Source organism: Camellia sinensis, chromosome 4, assembly GCF_055761805.1.
Source record: "Camellia sinensis isolate YWXY chromosome 4, ASM5576180v1, whole genome shotgun sequence".
Lineage (NCBI taxonomy): Eukaryota > Viridiplantae > Streptophyta > Magnoliopsida > Ericales > Theaceae > Camellia > Camellia sinensis.
This window is the reverse complement of record NC_138964.1, coordinates 112583726-112598619: the sequence shown is the minus strand read 5'-3', so window position 1 is coordinate 112598619 and position 14894 is coordinate 112583726. Positions and strand designations below refer to the sequence as shown.

Genomic DNA, 14894 nt, shown 5'->3' with positions numbered 1-14894 from the left:
TATTTATAGATATTACATTTTTTTTGACTAAACTAATATATAACTATACAAATATCTAACCATATATATATGCACCTATATATATATATATATATATATATATATTTTATCAGTAAAAAAACTTTATTGATGAAAAAAGCATAATACATGCGAAAAATACATCAAGAAAGCAGGGGAGAGCAGAAAGCATCATAACTAACTTAACAATCCCAACTAGGTTGACACCGTAAAGAAAGCGCAATCATATGCTAGCTCTCAACCCAGGATTGGTGAGGAACCAATCAAAGACACCCAAAGAGAATGAGACTAACAACCAAAAGCTTACACAACAGCTAATAGCAAACAGCTAGAAACAACCAAAAAAACATAACATCAAACAGCAAAAGCAGAAGGCCTGTCCACGTCTCAACAGCCAAGAGCTCCAAACAAAACCAACACCCAGATCAGAACCAGCACACAAACCAACCACTAAATACTTCAATCAGTAACAGCAGGAGACTAGTGAGTCATAAAAACAGAGACAGCAGCAAACACAAACATCATAGACCAAACAATAAGCCACTCAACAAACAATATGAAACCTGGCCAGACCACTGCTACCATAAATATCAGCAGACTAATATCAGCAGCTGAGTAATATCATCATAATAAATAACAGCAGCAAAGCACTAGCAGCAGAGTAATTTTCGCAGAATAAATATGCCACCAGACTTGCTCCAGATCAATCCACCTCCATTTCTAATACATAACCCCACCTCTTCACCACCAGAAGCAGCCTCATAACAGCAGCCTCAGAACATCAACACATACCAGAAAATCTGCCACTAAGCTGCTACCTCTCCAGACTTTTCCAACCATCCACCAAATAAACATAAAGTCTCAACCAGTCGTCCACCTTATAAACATAATCTAACCTGAGTCAAATTTTCCACAATATCATGCACTGAGTAGGGAACACTATTCAGATTAGATTTCACACACATCCCAACTCTAACCTTTACTCTTTCACAAAGCTCATCCATTTTGTATTGACAGCCATTAAATATACAATTATTTCTTAATCTCCAAACTGACCACAGCATTGCAACTGGAACAAGTTTCCAAACCTTCAACATTGTCTTTTTTGAATCTTGTTCCCAACCACCATTGCAACACACCCTTAACTGAAGCAGGAGTAACCCAACTAAATCCCCACCATTGCAGTAAGTTCGACCAAACCTTCCATACCTCAAGACATAGCAAAAATATATGCTCTACTAATTCTGCTTGAGTCTTACAAAAGGGGCACAAGTTCTCTATTGTGTCACTTAACACCCCACATCTCTGCAAAAGATCTGTAGTTTTCCATGCCAACCAACATAAAAACTGGGCTTTTGGTGGTGCCACATTATTCCACAGCATCCTAGGAATTTTCAATCTAGGGCCCTGGGTAACTTCATGCCAAGCTCTGACTGATGCCACTGTGAACAGCCCCAAAGATGATGTAGACCAGCTTGCAGAATCTATCTTTTCCACATTAAGGCTAGGTATGCCTCTAGTTAGCTCTTGCAACCTACTAACCTCGTCTTCCTCTCAAGCCAGCAGTGATCTTCTAAACAAGAGTTTCCAATCCCCTGTTATGTCCCTCCTCTACATAAAGGTGCTCAAGGTGCCTTCCTTTTCCACAGATAATCTAAACAACCTAGGAAACTCCTCTTTTAACAGTAGGTTCATGAACCATTTATCATTCCAAAACTCAATCCTATTCCCATTTCCAACTTCAATCTTGAAATTTGAAATAAAAAATTGAAACAAATCAATATTAGTTCTTGCCACATTTAAAATGTCACTCCAAACATAAAACTCATTACCAACCAAAACCTTCATTGGTAACCATCTTCCTCCTTCTGCTCCATACTTGCTAATAATAACTTTCTTCCATAAAGATTGATCTTCCACCCCACATCTCCACCACCACTTCGCTAACATGAAATCATTCATATCACTAACCCTTCTTATGCCTAACCCACCTTGATCTCTACTCCTTGTGATTTCCTTCCAACTTACCAAGTGGATCTTCCTCTTTAGCTCTGAACTACCCCATAGGAATGTTGCCTTTAACTTCTCAATTTCTCTTGCAACCCTTTAGGTAATTTAAAGATAGAAATATAATAGCCAGGTAAGCTAACAAGAACAAATTTTATCAAGGTTATCCTACCAGTGAATGACAGCAGTTTCCTCTTCCATAATGCTAATTTAGACCTAACCTTGTCCACTACTGGATGCCAGGTCTTCTTTCTTCTTGGATTTGCACCAAGTGGTAGCCCCAAATACTTAATAGGTAATTTCTTGCATAGGCAACATAGCTTGGATGCATAGACTTGTGCCACTTCATCACTAATCCCTATTCCACACGCCACACTTTTGTGAAAATTTATCTTCAAACTTGATATTAACTCAAAGCATCTAAGTATCCTTTACACATTCACAATCTCAGCCCACTCTACATCACAGAAAAGTATCGTATCATCGGCAAATTGAAGATGTGATACTCTTAGACCTGTTGGCCCAACACATGCTCCCTTAAAAATTCCCAACTTTTTTGCTCTTTCTAATAGCAGGTTAAGCCCCTCTGCTGCAATGTTGAACAGAAAAGGAGACAACGGATCTCCTTGCCTTAACCCTTTTTGTGGACTAAACTCCTCTGTTGGAGATCCATTAACTAAATTAGAAACCCTCGCTGATGTAACACATGTTTTCATCCAACCCAGCCACTTCTCACCTAATCCAAGATTGACCATCATATTGAACAAATATTCCCAATTGATTGAGTCATAAGCCTTCTCGAAATCAAGTTTGAGTATGACTCCCTTCGTTTTAGACTTCTTCCACCAGTCCACTACCTCATTAGCAATCATTATACCATCAAAAATATTCCTACCAGCCAGGAAAGTTGTTTGCGCTTCACTGATAACATCAAGTAGCACCTTTTTCAACCTTCTTGATAAAATCTTGGCCAAAATTTTGTGCAACACACCTATCAAGCAAAATGGCCGATAGTCCGCCAATCCTTCGGGGTTAGCCTTCTTCGGTATAAGAGTAACAAATGAACTATTTATTCTTTTAGCCAACTTACTATTTTTGTAGAACTCCTGTATAAATTAAAACACATCACTTTTCATTATCTTCCAGCACTTTTGAATACAGATCATATTGAATCCATCCGGTCCAGACGCTTTATTACCATCACACTCTTTTATTGTTTCCCAAACCTCATCCATTGTAAACTCAGGTTCCAGCACTTCCACTACCTTAGTTCTACTAATTGAAGTGAAATTTCCAGTTAGTTTTGGTCTAGACTTCCATACTTCAGCAAAAGCCTTTGAAAAATACCTGAAGACTGCTTCTCTCACTAGCACAGGTTCTTCAAACCTAATACCATCTACTACAACTGAGTCAACTAAATTCCTTTGCTGCCTTTTGCTGGCCATGATATGAAAGAACCTAGTGTTTCTATCTCCATTTTGAGCCCAGTTTAATCTAGATTTCTGAAACCATATCAAGTCCATCTTTTTCCTTAACTCTCTTACCAAATTCCTCACCTCTCTTCTGGCTGCTGATTCTTGAGTTTCCAGCACTCTAGACTCTACCATCAGATCAAATGCATGCAGCTCCTGTTCTGCTTTTTTTAATTGAGACTCAACAATTCCAAACTCTTCAAGATTCCATCTCTTCAGGTTAGTTTTAAGACCACACAACTTCATCTTGATTCTATACCCAGCCCATCCCTGAACTAGTGATTCAGACCAAGATTTTTGTACTACTGATCTGAAATTGGGGTGCACAGACCAGGCATTAATAAATCTAAAAGGCCTAGGGCCCCAGTTTCTCTCATCTTCCATTAGCAGTAATGGACAATGACCAGACACAACCTTAGGCAAACCCTATAACTTAAATCTAAATTTTTCCAACCAAATAGGGTCCAACAAAAACCTGTCTATTCTGCTCCACCTTTCTCCTTCCATTGAATTATACCAAGTATAGCTTCTGCCCAACATTGGTATGTCTAACATTCCTAATTGATCAACCAAATTATTAAAATCTTGCATCCCTCTATCTCGTCTGATGTAACCCCTCCTTTCTACTCTGAATTTGATTTCATTAAAATCCCCACCCATGCACCAAGGTTGTTAAAATGACACTTTAAGATTGACAATAATTTCCCATAACTTAGCTCTTTTCACAACATCATTCAGAGCATAGTGTAGACATGCCCCGAGAACGCCCCGAGCTCCACGCCTGTGAGGGCGCGAAATCCGTTTTGTCTCTAGCTACTACAATTCGGACTCAATGTCACGGTTCTTAATCTGATCTCACAAAGTGCAATGTAAGATTGATAAATCACCAAAGAGTCCAAATCCGACAAATCGTTTTGGAAAACTGATTTTTATAAAGAAGTGTCAAACATGGATTGTTTTGCCAGAAACAGAGTCGCCATCTAAATATTTTATTTTTGGGGAATTTAGGAAACCTTGACTCGTGCCTAAGGCCACGTGTCCGTCATCACCAAAGTTGCCTCGGCTCGGGAACTTGGGTACGAGAGGGGAAAGTCATGCAATGAGCACCCCCGCTCACCCGATCAAAGATCGGCCTGTACTAAGCATGATATTTTGTTTTTGAAAACACATGTGTTCTTATTCCGGTTATTAACCTAGAATTACTATGTGATGCGCACGGCATACAAGTATAGACTAGATCGCGTAAGTTGGAACAAAACAATGCATGTTCATTTGTGAAAATGATTTGAAGTTTGCTACTCGCAAGTACGCTAAAAATGTGGATTTCAATGAATTGTTCCAATTCAAGCGATCCAACCTTCACCCACAGGCATTCAGGCAGTTATATCAAATAAGCAGTTAGCCTTATGGCAAGCATGCTATCATGGCAGCATTAACACACATGCAGTATGCTAAAGTGTAGACACCCCATTTTTGATCGTCCTCAAGACTTGGACGTCATCGTTTGAACACTTGATGATCATCCATGCTCGTGTTCGTTTTGAGTTCTCGAGGGTCTCGGTCACGCACCTGGTCTCAAGATCTCTCAACTTGTCTGTTTTGTGCTTGGTTGTGGACCAAGCACTTGTGTTTTTGGTTCTGAGGGAAGAGGGTGGCTTGTTGGCCATCCCCTCAACCCATCGGCCAAGGCATGACGCCATCGGCCTTGTTTTCTTGCCATCGGCCAAGAGTTTTGGCCGATCGTCACTTTCTTTGGTCGGTCGACACTTATGTTGGTCGATCGTCCATATTTTCTAGCCGAGCCCTGTTCATCTGCTTTATGCAGATATTTTATGCCAGCTATCATAGCTGGCATGCACAATTCCCATCCTCCATACACGTGTATGGAGGGATTTGCACCTTGTTTTAGCTTCTCCAAGAAGCTTTGGAATTGAATTCCTATAAGAAGGGAGCTCCTCCTCCCTTCTCAAGGGTTCAAAAAATTGATATAGAATATATATCTCTCTCTGTATATATATCTCTCTCTCTATATTTGTGTGTGTATTTGAGCCTAAAAGGGTGTTTTGTCTTCACTTTTGCACTAAAACACCTAGTAATACACCATCCTTTGGTTGCTGAGATCCTTAGGAGTTGGTTTTGGTGATCTTGGGCTGGTTTGAACTCAGAAAACCTGCTAGAGGTGTGTTCTTGAAGAGGTTCTACAAGGGTGACCTCTTAACCTTTTAGTGTAATCTTCTCTATTGCCTTAACATGCTTTGTGCTTTAAGCTATGGTTTTAGCATGATTTTGGCTCGACCCAAAGGATCTTTTATTCATATTTCAGCATGCTAAAGCTATGTTTCATGTTGTTTTGATCATACATGCATTGCTTTGTATAGCTATCATACATTCTAGCTTGTTGGCTTTGAGTGTCCAAGTCATTAGCATGCACTACTTGGACCCTTTTTCATGATTTGGCATCGTCACATATGTGATTTCAGTCCATGTAGTGTAGCCATACACTTGCATTTGTCATCCTTTCAAAGCTTTGAAGAGTTGGTGTTTTATGCCTCATGATTGGATCATTGTGCATGCCATCATATTTAGGTCTTTAGGTTGCCATCTCAATGGGTTTTTGGGCTTATTTTGACATGCCACAACTCTGTTTTTAATTGATTAAGTCATTCCATGCTTGGTTGTAATAGGTGTAGTGCAATCCCTTTTGTTGGCCTTACTTGCATCATGCCTTATGCCTTTCGTGTTGGCTTATTTTAGCTTTGACCCTTACATGTTTTAGACTCCTTTTAGCAAGATCTAGGACTATTTTGGTTATCCTTGGCTCTTTGAGGCTTGACTCATGTGGCCTTAGTACAAGCTCCTTGGCTAGCCTTAAGCCTTGAGCTTTCTTGCATGTTATGCTTGACTTGTTTATGTGGTTTGGCATCATTCCTAGCATCATTTCAGAGCATGTAGTGTTGTCACACTTGCATGCTTTTCACTCTTTAAGTGCTCTTAAGAGTTTGTGTCTTCATGCCTTATTTGGCGACCAAAGTGTATGCATGTTTGCATGTGCTTTTGTTTTCATTTCTTCACATTTTGGCCACTATTTTTGGTATGGCTGAGGCCTATCCATTTTCAGTATAAGCCCATGGATCATGTGGTTTGCGTATTGTTGCATGCTTATCGCATTGCATGTTGTCGCATGCTTGTTGTTGATATTGTTGTTGAACGCCTATTATGTTGCATGTTTGCATGTTTAGGTTGCATGCCTATTGCATATTAGTTGTATTGTATGGCATTGATGCATACTTGTTGCATGCTTGAGTTGTTTGCATGGTTACTTGCATGCTTATATTGCATTAGAGTTGTTTGCATACCATTAACCTCGTTGCATTGCATAGCTCCTCCTTGTTGCGTGCATTACATTATGTTTGGTTTGGGGTGTCAAACCAAACATGAGGACTGAGGGATTTTTCGTACTTGAAGTGACGAAATGTGCCTCAAATCCTTGGTCACCGACACTCTTGATCCAATATGATAGAGTGTGAGGCATTCATGTGTTTTGTGCATTCATTCTATATTGATTGTTGCACACTTGGCTCTTTTGGCCATCATGCATCGAAATGCGTGGTTGGTGGCCCGAGGGTCGAGCACTACACACCTTTGAGTCTTAAACATGATAAAGGGTGTAGTTGCAAACATTGTCTTGCAAATGTATTGCATACCTCTGTTTGTCCTCTGCTGCAGCAAAAGGAGCATTTTACAAGAAGAGGCCGATCGGCTATCTGGTGTGCCGATCGGCTAAAAGTGTTTGGCCGATAGCCTCATAAGTAGTCGATGACACCTTTCCTTTAGCCGATGGCTTCACCATTTGGTCGATGGCCGCTCAGCATGGCCATGGAGTGGTTCAGAAGCATCATAGGCATTTTCACAATTCTCAGAGGTGCAGAACAGTGCAAACAGAGGCAAAATGAGGCATGGCAACGGGTTTCTGAGCAAGGCGATCGAGCATGCATCATTCAATCATTCCGAGGTGGAGCTGTGGTAGCCTCTTTAGTTTTCATACTTAGTCTGTTTTGTAACTTAATTAATTTGCTTAATTAGTTAAGGTTTTGTAATAATTAATTAGCTAAGGTAGTTGACTAATTAGTTGGTTTGTATTATTTATTCGGACCCTCCATTGTAATAAGTGTGCGTATGTGTGATGAATGTCTTCCAACCCCACGTCTTTCTCCCTTTTACTTATCAGCTTTTGGTGGTTAGTTTTAGGGCATGTTTCAATTAGCATACTTATGTTTGCATGCGTGCATCATTCATCTGTCTCACATGCACCGGGCCCGGCGCATCATACAAACTACATTGTATTTCAATACCCATTTGAATACATGATATCAAGCTGCATTTCATATGCCATTTTAGAATAGCCGAGCCTATTTCTAGTTGCATTTTGCATATGTTGCATTAGTCATCTTAACATAGCTAGGATCATGGATTGATTGCTAACTAGCTATTGTTTTGGCTCGGAGTACACTGTAAGTGTTTATGCTTTAGCATCTTGCATGAGTGTGAGTGCTGCCATGATAGCATGCTTGCCATGAGGCTAACTGCTTAAGTGTTAAATTGCATGAATGCCTGTGGGTGAAGGTTGGATTATTTGAACTGGAACAAATCATCGAAATGCGAGTTTTTAAGCCCACTTGAGAGTGGCAAAATCATGTTTTCTAAGCCCACTTGAGGATGGCAAATCCACGTCTTAGCCTACTTACGAGTAGCACCTTCAAACCATTTTCAAACAAACAAACAAACATGAGGTGTTTTGTTCCAACTTAGGCGATCCAGTCTATAATTGTGTGTTATACGCATCACATAGTAATTCTAGGGTAATAACCGGAATAAGAACGCATGTGTTTTCAAAAACAAAATATCATGTTAGTAAAGGCCGATCTTTGATCGGGCGAGTGGGGGTGCTCATTGCATGACCTTCCCCTCTCATACCCAAGTTCCCGAGCCGAGGCAACTTTGGTGATGACGGACACGTGGCCTTAGGCAACGAGTTAGGGTTTCCTAAATTTCTCCAAAATAAAATATTTAGGTGGCGACTCTATATCTGGTAAAGCAGTCCATGTTTGGCACTTCTTTATAAAAATCAGTTTTCCAAAACTATTTGCTGGATTTGGACTCTTTGGTGATTTATCGGTCTTGCGTTGCACTTTGCGAGATTAGATTCAGAACTGTGGCATTGAGTCCGAACTAGTAGCAGCCCAATGAACAAAACGGGATTTTCCCGTGACGTTCGGGCGCGTCTACATAAAGCGTAAACACTCACAGTGTACTCCGAGCCAAAACAGAGAACTAGTTAGAAATCATGTACGTTCCTAGTTCATGTTAAGATGGCTAATGCAACACATGCGAAAATGCAGCTAAAATAGGCTCGACTATTCTAGAAATGTCATATGAAATTCAACTTGATACATCTATTCAAATTGAAATTTAAATACAATGCAGTTAGTATGATGCGCCGAACCCGGTGTATGCGAAATAGATGAATGGATGCACGCATGCAAGCATGAGGTATGCTAATCGAAATGTGCCCTAAAACTAACCATTGTAAGCGGTTAAGTAAAAGGGAGAAAGAAATGGAGGTTGGAAGACATGCATCACACACACGCATGCTTATTACAACAGTTGGCCCTCTCGACGGAGGGTCCGAATAAGAAGCTAACTAGCTAATCCAAGCTAATTAAACTAATTATTACAAGCCAACTAATTAACTAACAAGCTAACTAATTATGCTATTACAACACAAATTGAATAGTTAAACGCATTAACTACATAACTACAAAACCAAAGCATAAACTAGCTAAGCAAATTAGCTAAGTAAAGCAACAAAGCAGGAGCCTCAGAGGGAGAAGAATGCACGCATGCTCGGTCGTCTCGTTCGGAAATCCGTCGCGATGCCCCAACTTGCCTCTGTTTGCAATTGTCCTCAAAACCTTGCACCAAGCTCCACAAAGCTTCAACTCCAGCATGGGAACCTGTGGGAGGGCTGCCAACCACCTAGGGTTGTTTCCAGCCACTGGCCGACCACTTTTCTTTGCTGCAAACCAGAAAAAGTGGTCGGCCGGCTAGTTGTTCTGGTCGGCCGACCAGTTTTGCTGCACTTCTCCAATTTGCTACAACAGAGAGCAAGAAAGGGCATGGCAATGTATTTGCAACATATGTGTGCACAACCACCCTCTCTATCATTTCATGGGCTCAAGGGAGTGTGGTCCTCGACCCTCGGGCCACCAATCACGCATCTCGATGCATGATGGCCGAGAAGCCAAATTGCACAAATCAATATGAAATGAATGCACACATAAACACATAAAGCCTAGAACTCTATCATGATAGATCAAGAGCATCGGCAACCGAGAATTAAGGCACGTTTCATCACTTCAAGTATGAAACGTCCCTCGTTTCTCGTGTTTGGACTAACACCTATTCCAAACAAAATGCAACAAACATGCAAACATGCAATGCAACTTAAGCATGCAAACATGCAATGCAACATGACATACTCAATGCAATGAATAACATGGCATACTCAATGCAATGTGATTATGGCATACACAATGCGAACAAGAACATGGAATACACAATGCGATGAACAACATGAGCATGCAAGCAACATACTAATAAACATGCTAAATGGACTTACACCAGATGTGGACAGACCTCAGCCATGCCCAAAACAGTGGCCATAATGATGAAACTAAGGCATGAAGATCAAGACAAGCATGCTCAATACAATGGCCCTTTGACTAGGCCTAAGAGCACAACTCTCAAGAGTGCTCAAGAAGTGATAAACATGGAAGTGTAACAATACTATAAGCTCTAAAATATGGTAAGATATGATGCCAAATCATTCAAACAACACAAGTATGGCATGCTAGGGTCCTTAAAGCATAAGGCTAGTAAAGAGGATTACAAAGGGGGCATGCAATACATGGCACAAATGCATGAACCAATCATGGACAGAGCTCAAATAGGTCTAAACAAAGACCAAAATATGCTGAGATAGGGGCCCAAAGGTCTAGGCAAGATGGCATACATGCTAAGCCATAAATGAGGCAACAATGCATAACACTCAAAGGCATTCAAAGCATGAAAGAAGTGGGAACATATCAATCCTATATGCTCTGAAATGTCATGTTAAAGGATGCCAAATCATGTACACAACACAAATAAAGCATGCTATGATACCCAAAGCTTGAAGCTAGCATAGGCATTTGCACTACAGCTATGCAAAACATGAAGCATATGGCAAAGGCAACCCAAAATAGTCCTAGAACATGTCAAAATAGTACTAAAACATGTATCGAAGGAAGCCAAAACAAGCTAGCATGAAGGGCATTAGGCATGGAATATGCAAGGTAAACAGGATAGATTACACTACACCTAGCAAGACCAAGCATGAGATGACTTAAACAACAAAAATCAAAGTTATATCATGGCAAAATAACCCCAAAAACACATTGAAATGATAGCTCGCAAGCTTAGGCATGAAGGCATACGCAATGGTGCATGTTTAAGGCATAAAGGACCAACCCTCCAACGCATTGAATGAGTGACAAATGCAAGTGCATGACCATGAAACATGCACTAAAATAACATTTCAAATGATGCCAAATCATGAAAATAATCCAAGTAATGCATGCTAGTGGACTTGAGACACAAAGCTAGCAAGTTAGAATGCATTATAGCTATACAAAGCATGACATGCATGGCCAAAACAACACAAATCAGAGCTAGATAATGCTAAAACATGGACAAAAGCTTCTCAAAGTTAAGCGAAAATCATGCTAGAAAGATAGTCTAAAGCATGGCACACATTAGGCTAATTCATGGAATTGCACTACAAGTGCATGGAGCATGCATGGGGCTATCAAACCCAACCTTAATAGAGTTATGGCATGTTAGAAAAACACCAAAAACCTACTAAAATGGAGTCAACATAAGCTAGAAAGACATGCTACTTCATGAAGCATACAAGACTAGTTTATGAAATTTACACTACAAGTGTATTAAGCATGCATGAGGTGATCAAGACAACCGAAAATAGTGGCATGCCATCCCCAAATACATGCTAAGAACAAGACAACACAAGCTTAATAAACATGCTCAAACATGAGGCATATGAAGCCGGTATGCAAAATACAAGGAAAGGGATGACCCTCTCCTATTTGGGACCCCAAAACCACCTTTTCACCGCTGAAAATCCTCTAGATTTCAGTGGTAGAAAGGTCATGCAAAGGCCAGAACAAGAGCCAAAAGGGATGGCTTAAAACAAGAGTTAACAATGCCTAAGAGGGGGTAGATAACCCCCAACACGAAAGTGACCTTAAACAAACATTTTAAGGACTGAAAAATAGAACTTTTTGTAGTTAAGAGTTAAGCTTAAATCAACATGCAAATAGGTCCAAAAGCTTAAGCAAAATCAAGGGATTTAAGGGTTAGAAGCTCACCCTTGATGAACACCTTCAAAAACACAACTCCAGCAGGTTTTCCCAGCTCAAACCAATCCAACAACACCAAAACTAGCTCCTAAGCACCTCAGCAACAAAATGATGGTGTTTGAGTGTGTGTTTGTGTGTTAAAGTATGATAAAACTACACTTTAAGGCACAAAAATGAAGAACAAGAGCAAGATAGATACAAAGGTGTGTATGTATAGCTTAAGGCACAAAATCTAAACCTGGAGGAGGGAGGAAGAGGTTCTCTCTTATAGAGAACCAATGCTCAAGCTTGTTGGACAAGCTTAGGGTTCAAGGCCATCCCTCCATACACGTGTATGGAGGATGGCTTTAGTGCCTTCCAGCTGTGCCAGCTGGATGAAAATATCTCCAAAAATGTGATAAAAAGCAGCCAGCTACTTGAAGTGGTCGGCCATGGTGGGAGAAGGTCTAAAGCATGAAAACAATGTAGTGATGTGGTGGCCGACCAGAAAAGGTGGCCCAAAAACCAAGGAGACCAGTTGGCCGACCAGAAAACTGGCTGGTGGAAAGAAAAGTGGTCTCCAAGGGGAAGAACTAGTCTCCCACCCTTTTACCACCTTCCAAACAAGGAAAATAAGGTTTGTACCAAAAACAAACCAAAAAGGATGCAAGACGAAAGTTCGAGAGGCAAAGCGTGTAGCCGGAAGCCTCGAAAACTAGTCTACAGGCATCAAAAGTGGTCTCCCAAACCACAGTGTCCCTCTAGGCAGAGGCAACAAGGTGTGGTTCAAAAACCACGCCAAACGGAGAACGTTAAGCGGTCCCGAGACAAGGCGTGCGGCCGAAGACTCCGAAAATTGAAAACTAGTCTCCAAACGTGAAAAGTGGTCTACGACCACGAAAAGTGGTCTACGACCACAAAAAGGTGGTCCACAGACCACTCCCTCCCTCTAGGGAAGAGAAACAAGGTTCGGTCCACAAACCGAGCCAAAGCACAAAGAGTTCAGAGGCCCGGAGGCAAGGCTCTTAGCCAAAACTCCAAAACCTCGAAACGAGCACGACATGCACTATCACTGAGCGCTCAATTGATGACGTCTGAATCTTAAGGTCGGTCAAAAATGGGGTGTCTACACATAGATATTCAAAAGTACACAATCAAAAGAGCCAAGACAAATACCTGAGATAGCCAACACATTTCTGTTTCCACAACTCTCTGACATTGTAAAGGTATCTGGGTTCCAAATGCTTAACAGGCCTCTAGCACTTCCATCAGAATCTACAGCAGCAAACTCCATCATCTCCCATGGCCAAATGGATCTAACAAAGCTCCCATCTATTTGACTCCTTTTAGTTTCTTGAATAAGCATAACATCAACTTTCCTTTCCTCGATAACATTCCTAACTTTACTCATTTTCTCCGACTTTCCCAAACCTCTAACATTCCAAGACATGATCTTCATAGTAACTAGTTTAAACACCAAAACCACCCGTGATTCGTCGACCAGCTAGATCGGACCCTCCTCGCCCCCTATTTCACTCCTAGCAAATCTCTCTGCATTTTGATTTTCCAATTCAACTAATTTATTTATCACCTCTTGCTCCCTACCTTCGCAATTCATTCCCAATCTTTTTCCGAGCTGTAAAGTCGCTTGTGCTTCTTCAAGTACCATCTTCCTTCTCTTACTAGCTTGACTGCTTTGTGACAAAGAAAGAGACACAACTGCGACTGCAGCTCTGAAAATGGCACCCCTTCAAAATCCTCCAGAAAGTACTTGCCTTGTCTGTAGCCTTCTCTTTCTCCTTCCTCTGGCTCCACCACTCCTTTCCTCTAAATTTTGATGCGAGTTACTAATATTCACTAATCGCCCACCATCAACTGGACCCTGGACTTCCTCTTGTAGTGATGTTTGTGATATATTAACTAGACTAATCTTGGGCTGAGACATTCTCTTCTGAACTTGGGCCAAGGCTAAATTACTTAATTCTTTCCCAGACCCAACTCCCTCATCCTCTTGTTAGGCCCCATGTAGAACTACCTCCAGATTAAAATTAGGCCTTCTCTCCTCAGACCCATTAAGACTTCTAACAAACCCTTGAGTCATAATCTGGTCATCAACGGCTACCTCTCCACCTACTTCATCACTCCTTGATTCCATCATCCGCATGTTATCCTCCACCCTATCACTCTCTCCACCGTTTGGTTTCCCAAAACCCCCATCAGTATCTGCCACCGTGGTTTCAGATACCCTGCTTGCATTACCAGAATCATCAATACTCTTACTTTGTGACATGGCTACCCTCTGTTCGGCCACCTCATCCCTACTATCCACCTCATTTCCTACGTCCTCCTTCCCTTTCACCACCACCTCACTTCATTTCCGGCCGCCACCAACCTCAGAGCACCTATCTTCCCTCTCAATGCCTCATATACTTCTTTATTTGTTGACCTTTTCATACATTCGCAAGTATTCCAATCCATTAGCACAGCAGAATCTAGATTTTTGCATATCCTCACTGGATAGATTACACCTTTGCAGTTCGACTTCGCTACCATGTTGATGAACTCCATCGTCTTTGTGATAATTCTAACCTTACTGCAGCGAAAGGAGACATTGTTTGTTATATCATCATCGAGTTGCACCACTTCACCCCAAACAGAGCCTATACTTCGAAATGTATCCACACTCCACAGATATAAAGGTACTCCGTAACAACTTACCCATACACACCTTTCTTGTTCAATGCTCTCACCCACTTTCCACTCCACCATTGAGCTACACCAATCAAAAATCCATTCACTTAACCTCTCAGTACTATTTTTCATTTCTTGAACAGATTTGAAAGTTAATATTGCAAGCCTCCCTTCCCCTTCTCTAACTTTTACCTCTTTCGAGCCTCTCTTCACACATTCCTCCTTAAAGGTTGAAAATGAGAAAAAAGCA

The 14894-nt window shown here is 41.1% G+C and overlaps 1 protein-coding gene across 1 annotated transcript; it reads right to left on the bottom strand.

The window, feature by feature from the left end:
* Window positions 1-321: 321 nt before the first annotated feature.
* On the bottom strand, window positions 322-13412 carry LOC145823978 (uncharacterized). The gene is made up of 9 exons (XM_082923557.1): window positions 13130-13412; window positions 3973-4054; window positions 3252-3807; window positions 2461-3131; window positions 1855-2122; window positions 1682-1764; window positions 1075-1218; window positions 837-914; window positions 322-346 (listed from the first exon to the last, which is right to left on the bottom strand). The coding sequence occupies exons 1-9, from the start codon at window positions 13410-13412 to the stop codon at window positions 322-324; spliced, it is 2190 nt and encodes a 729-aa protein (XP_082779683.1).
* Window positions 13413-14894: the final 1482 nt, after the last annotated feature.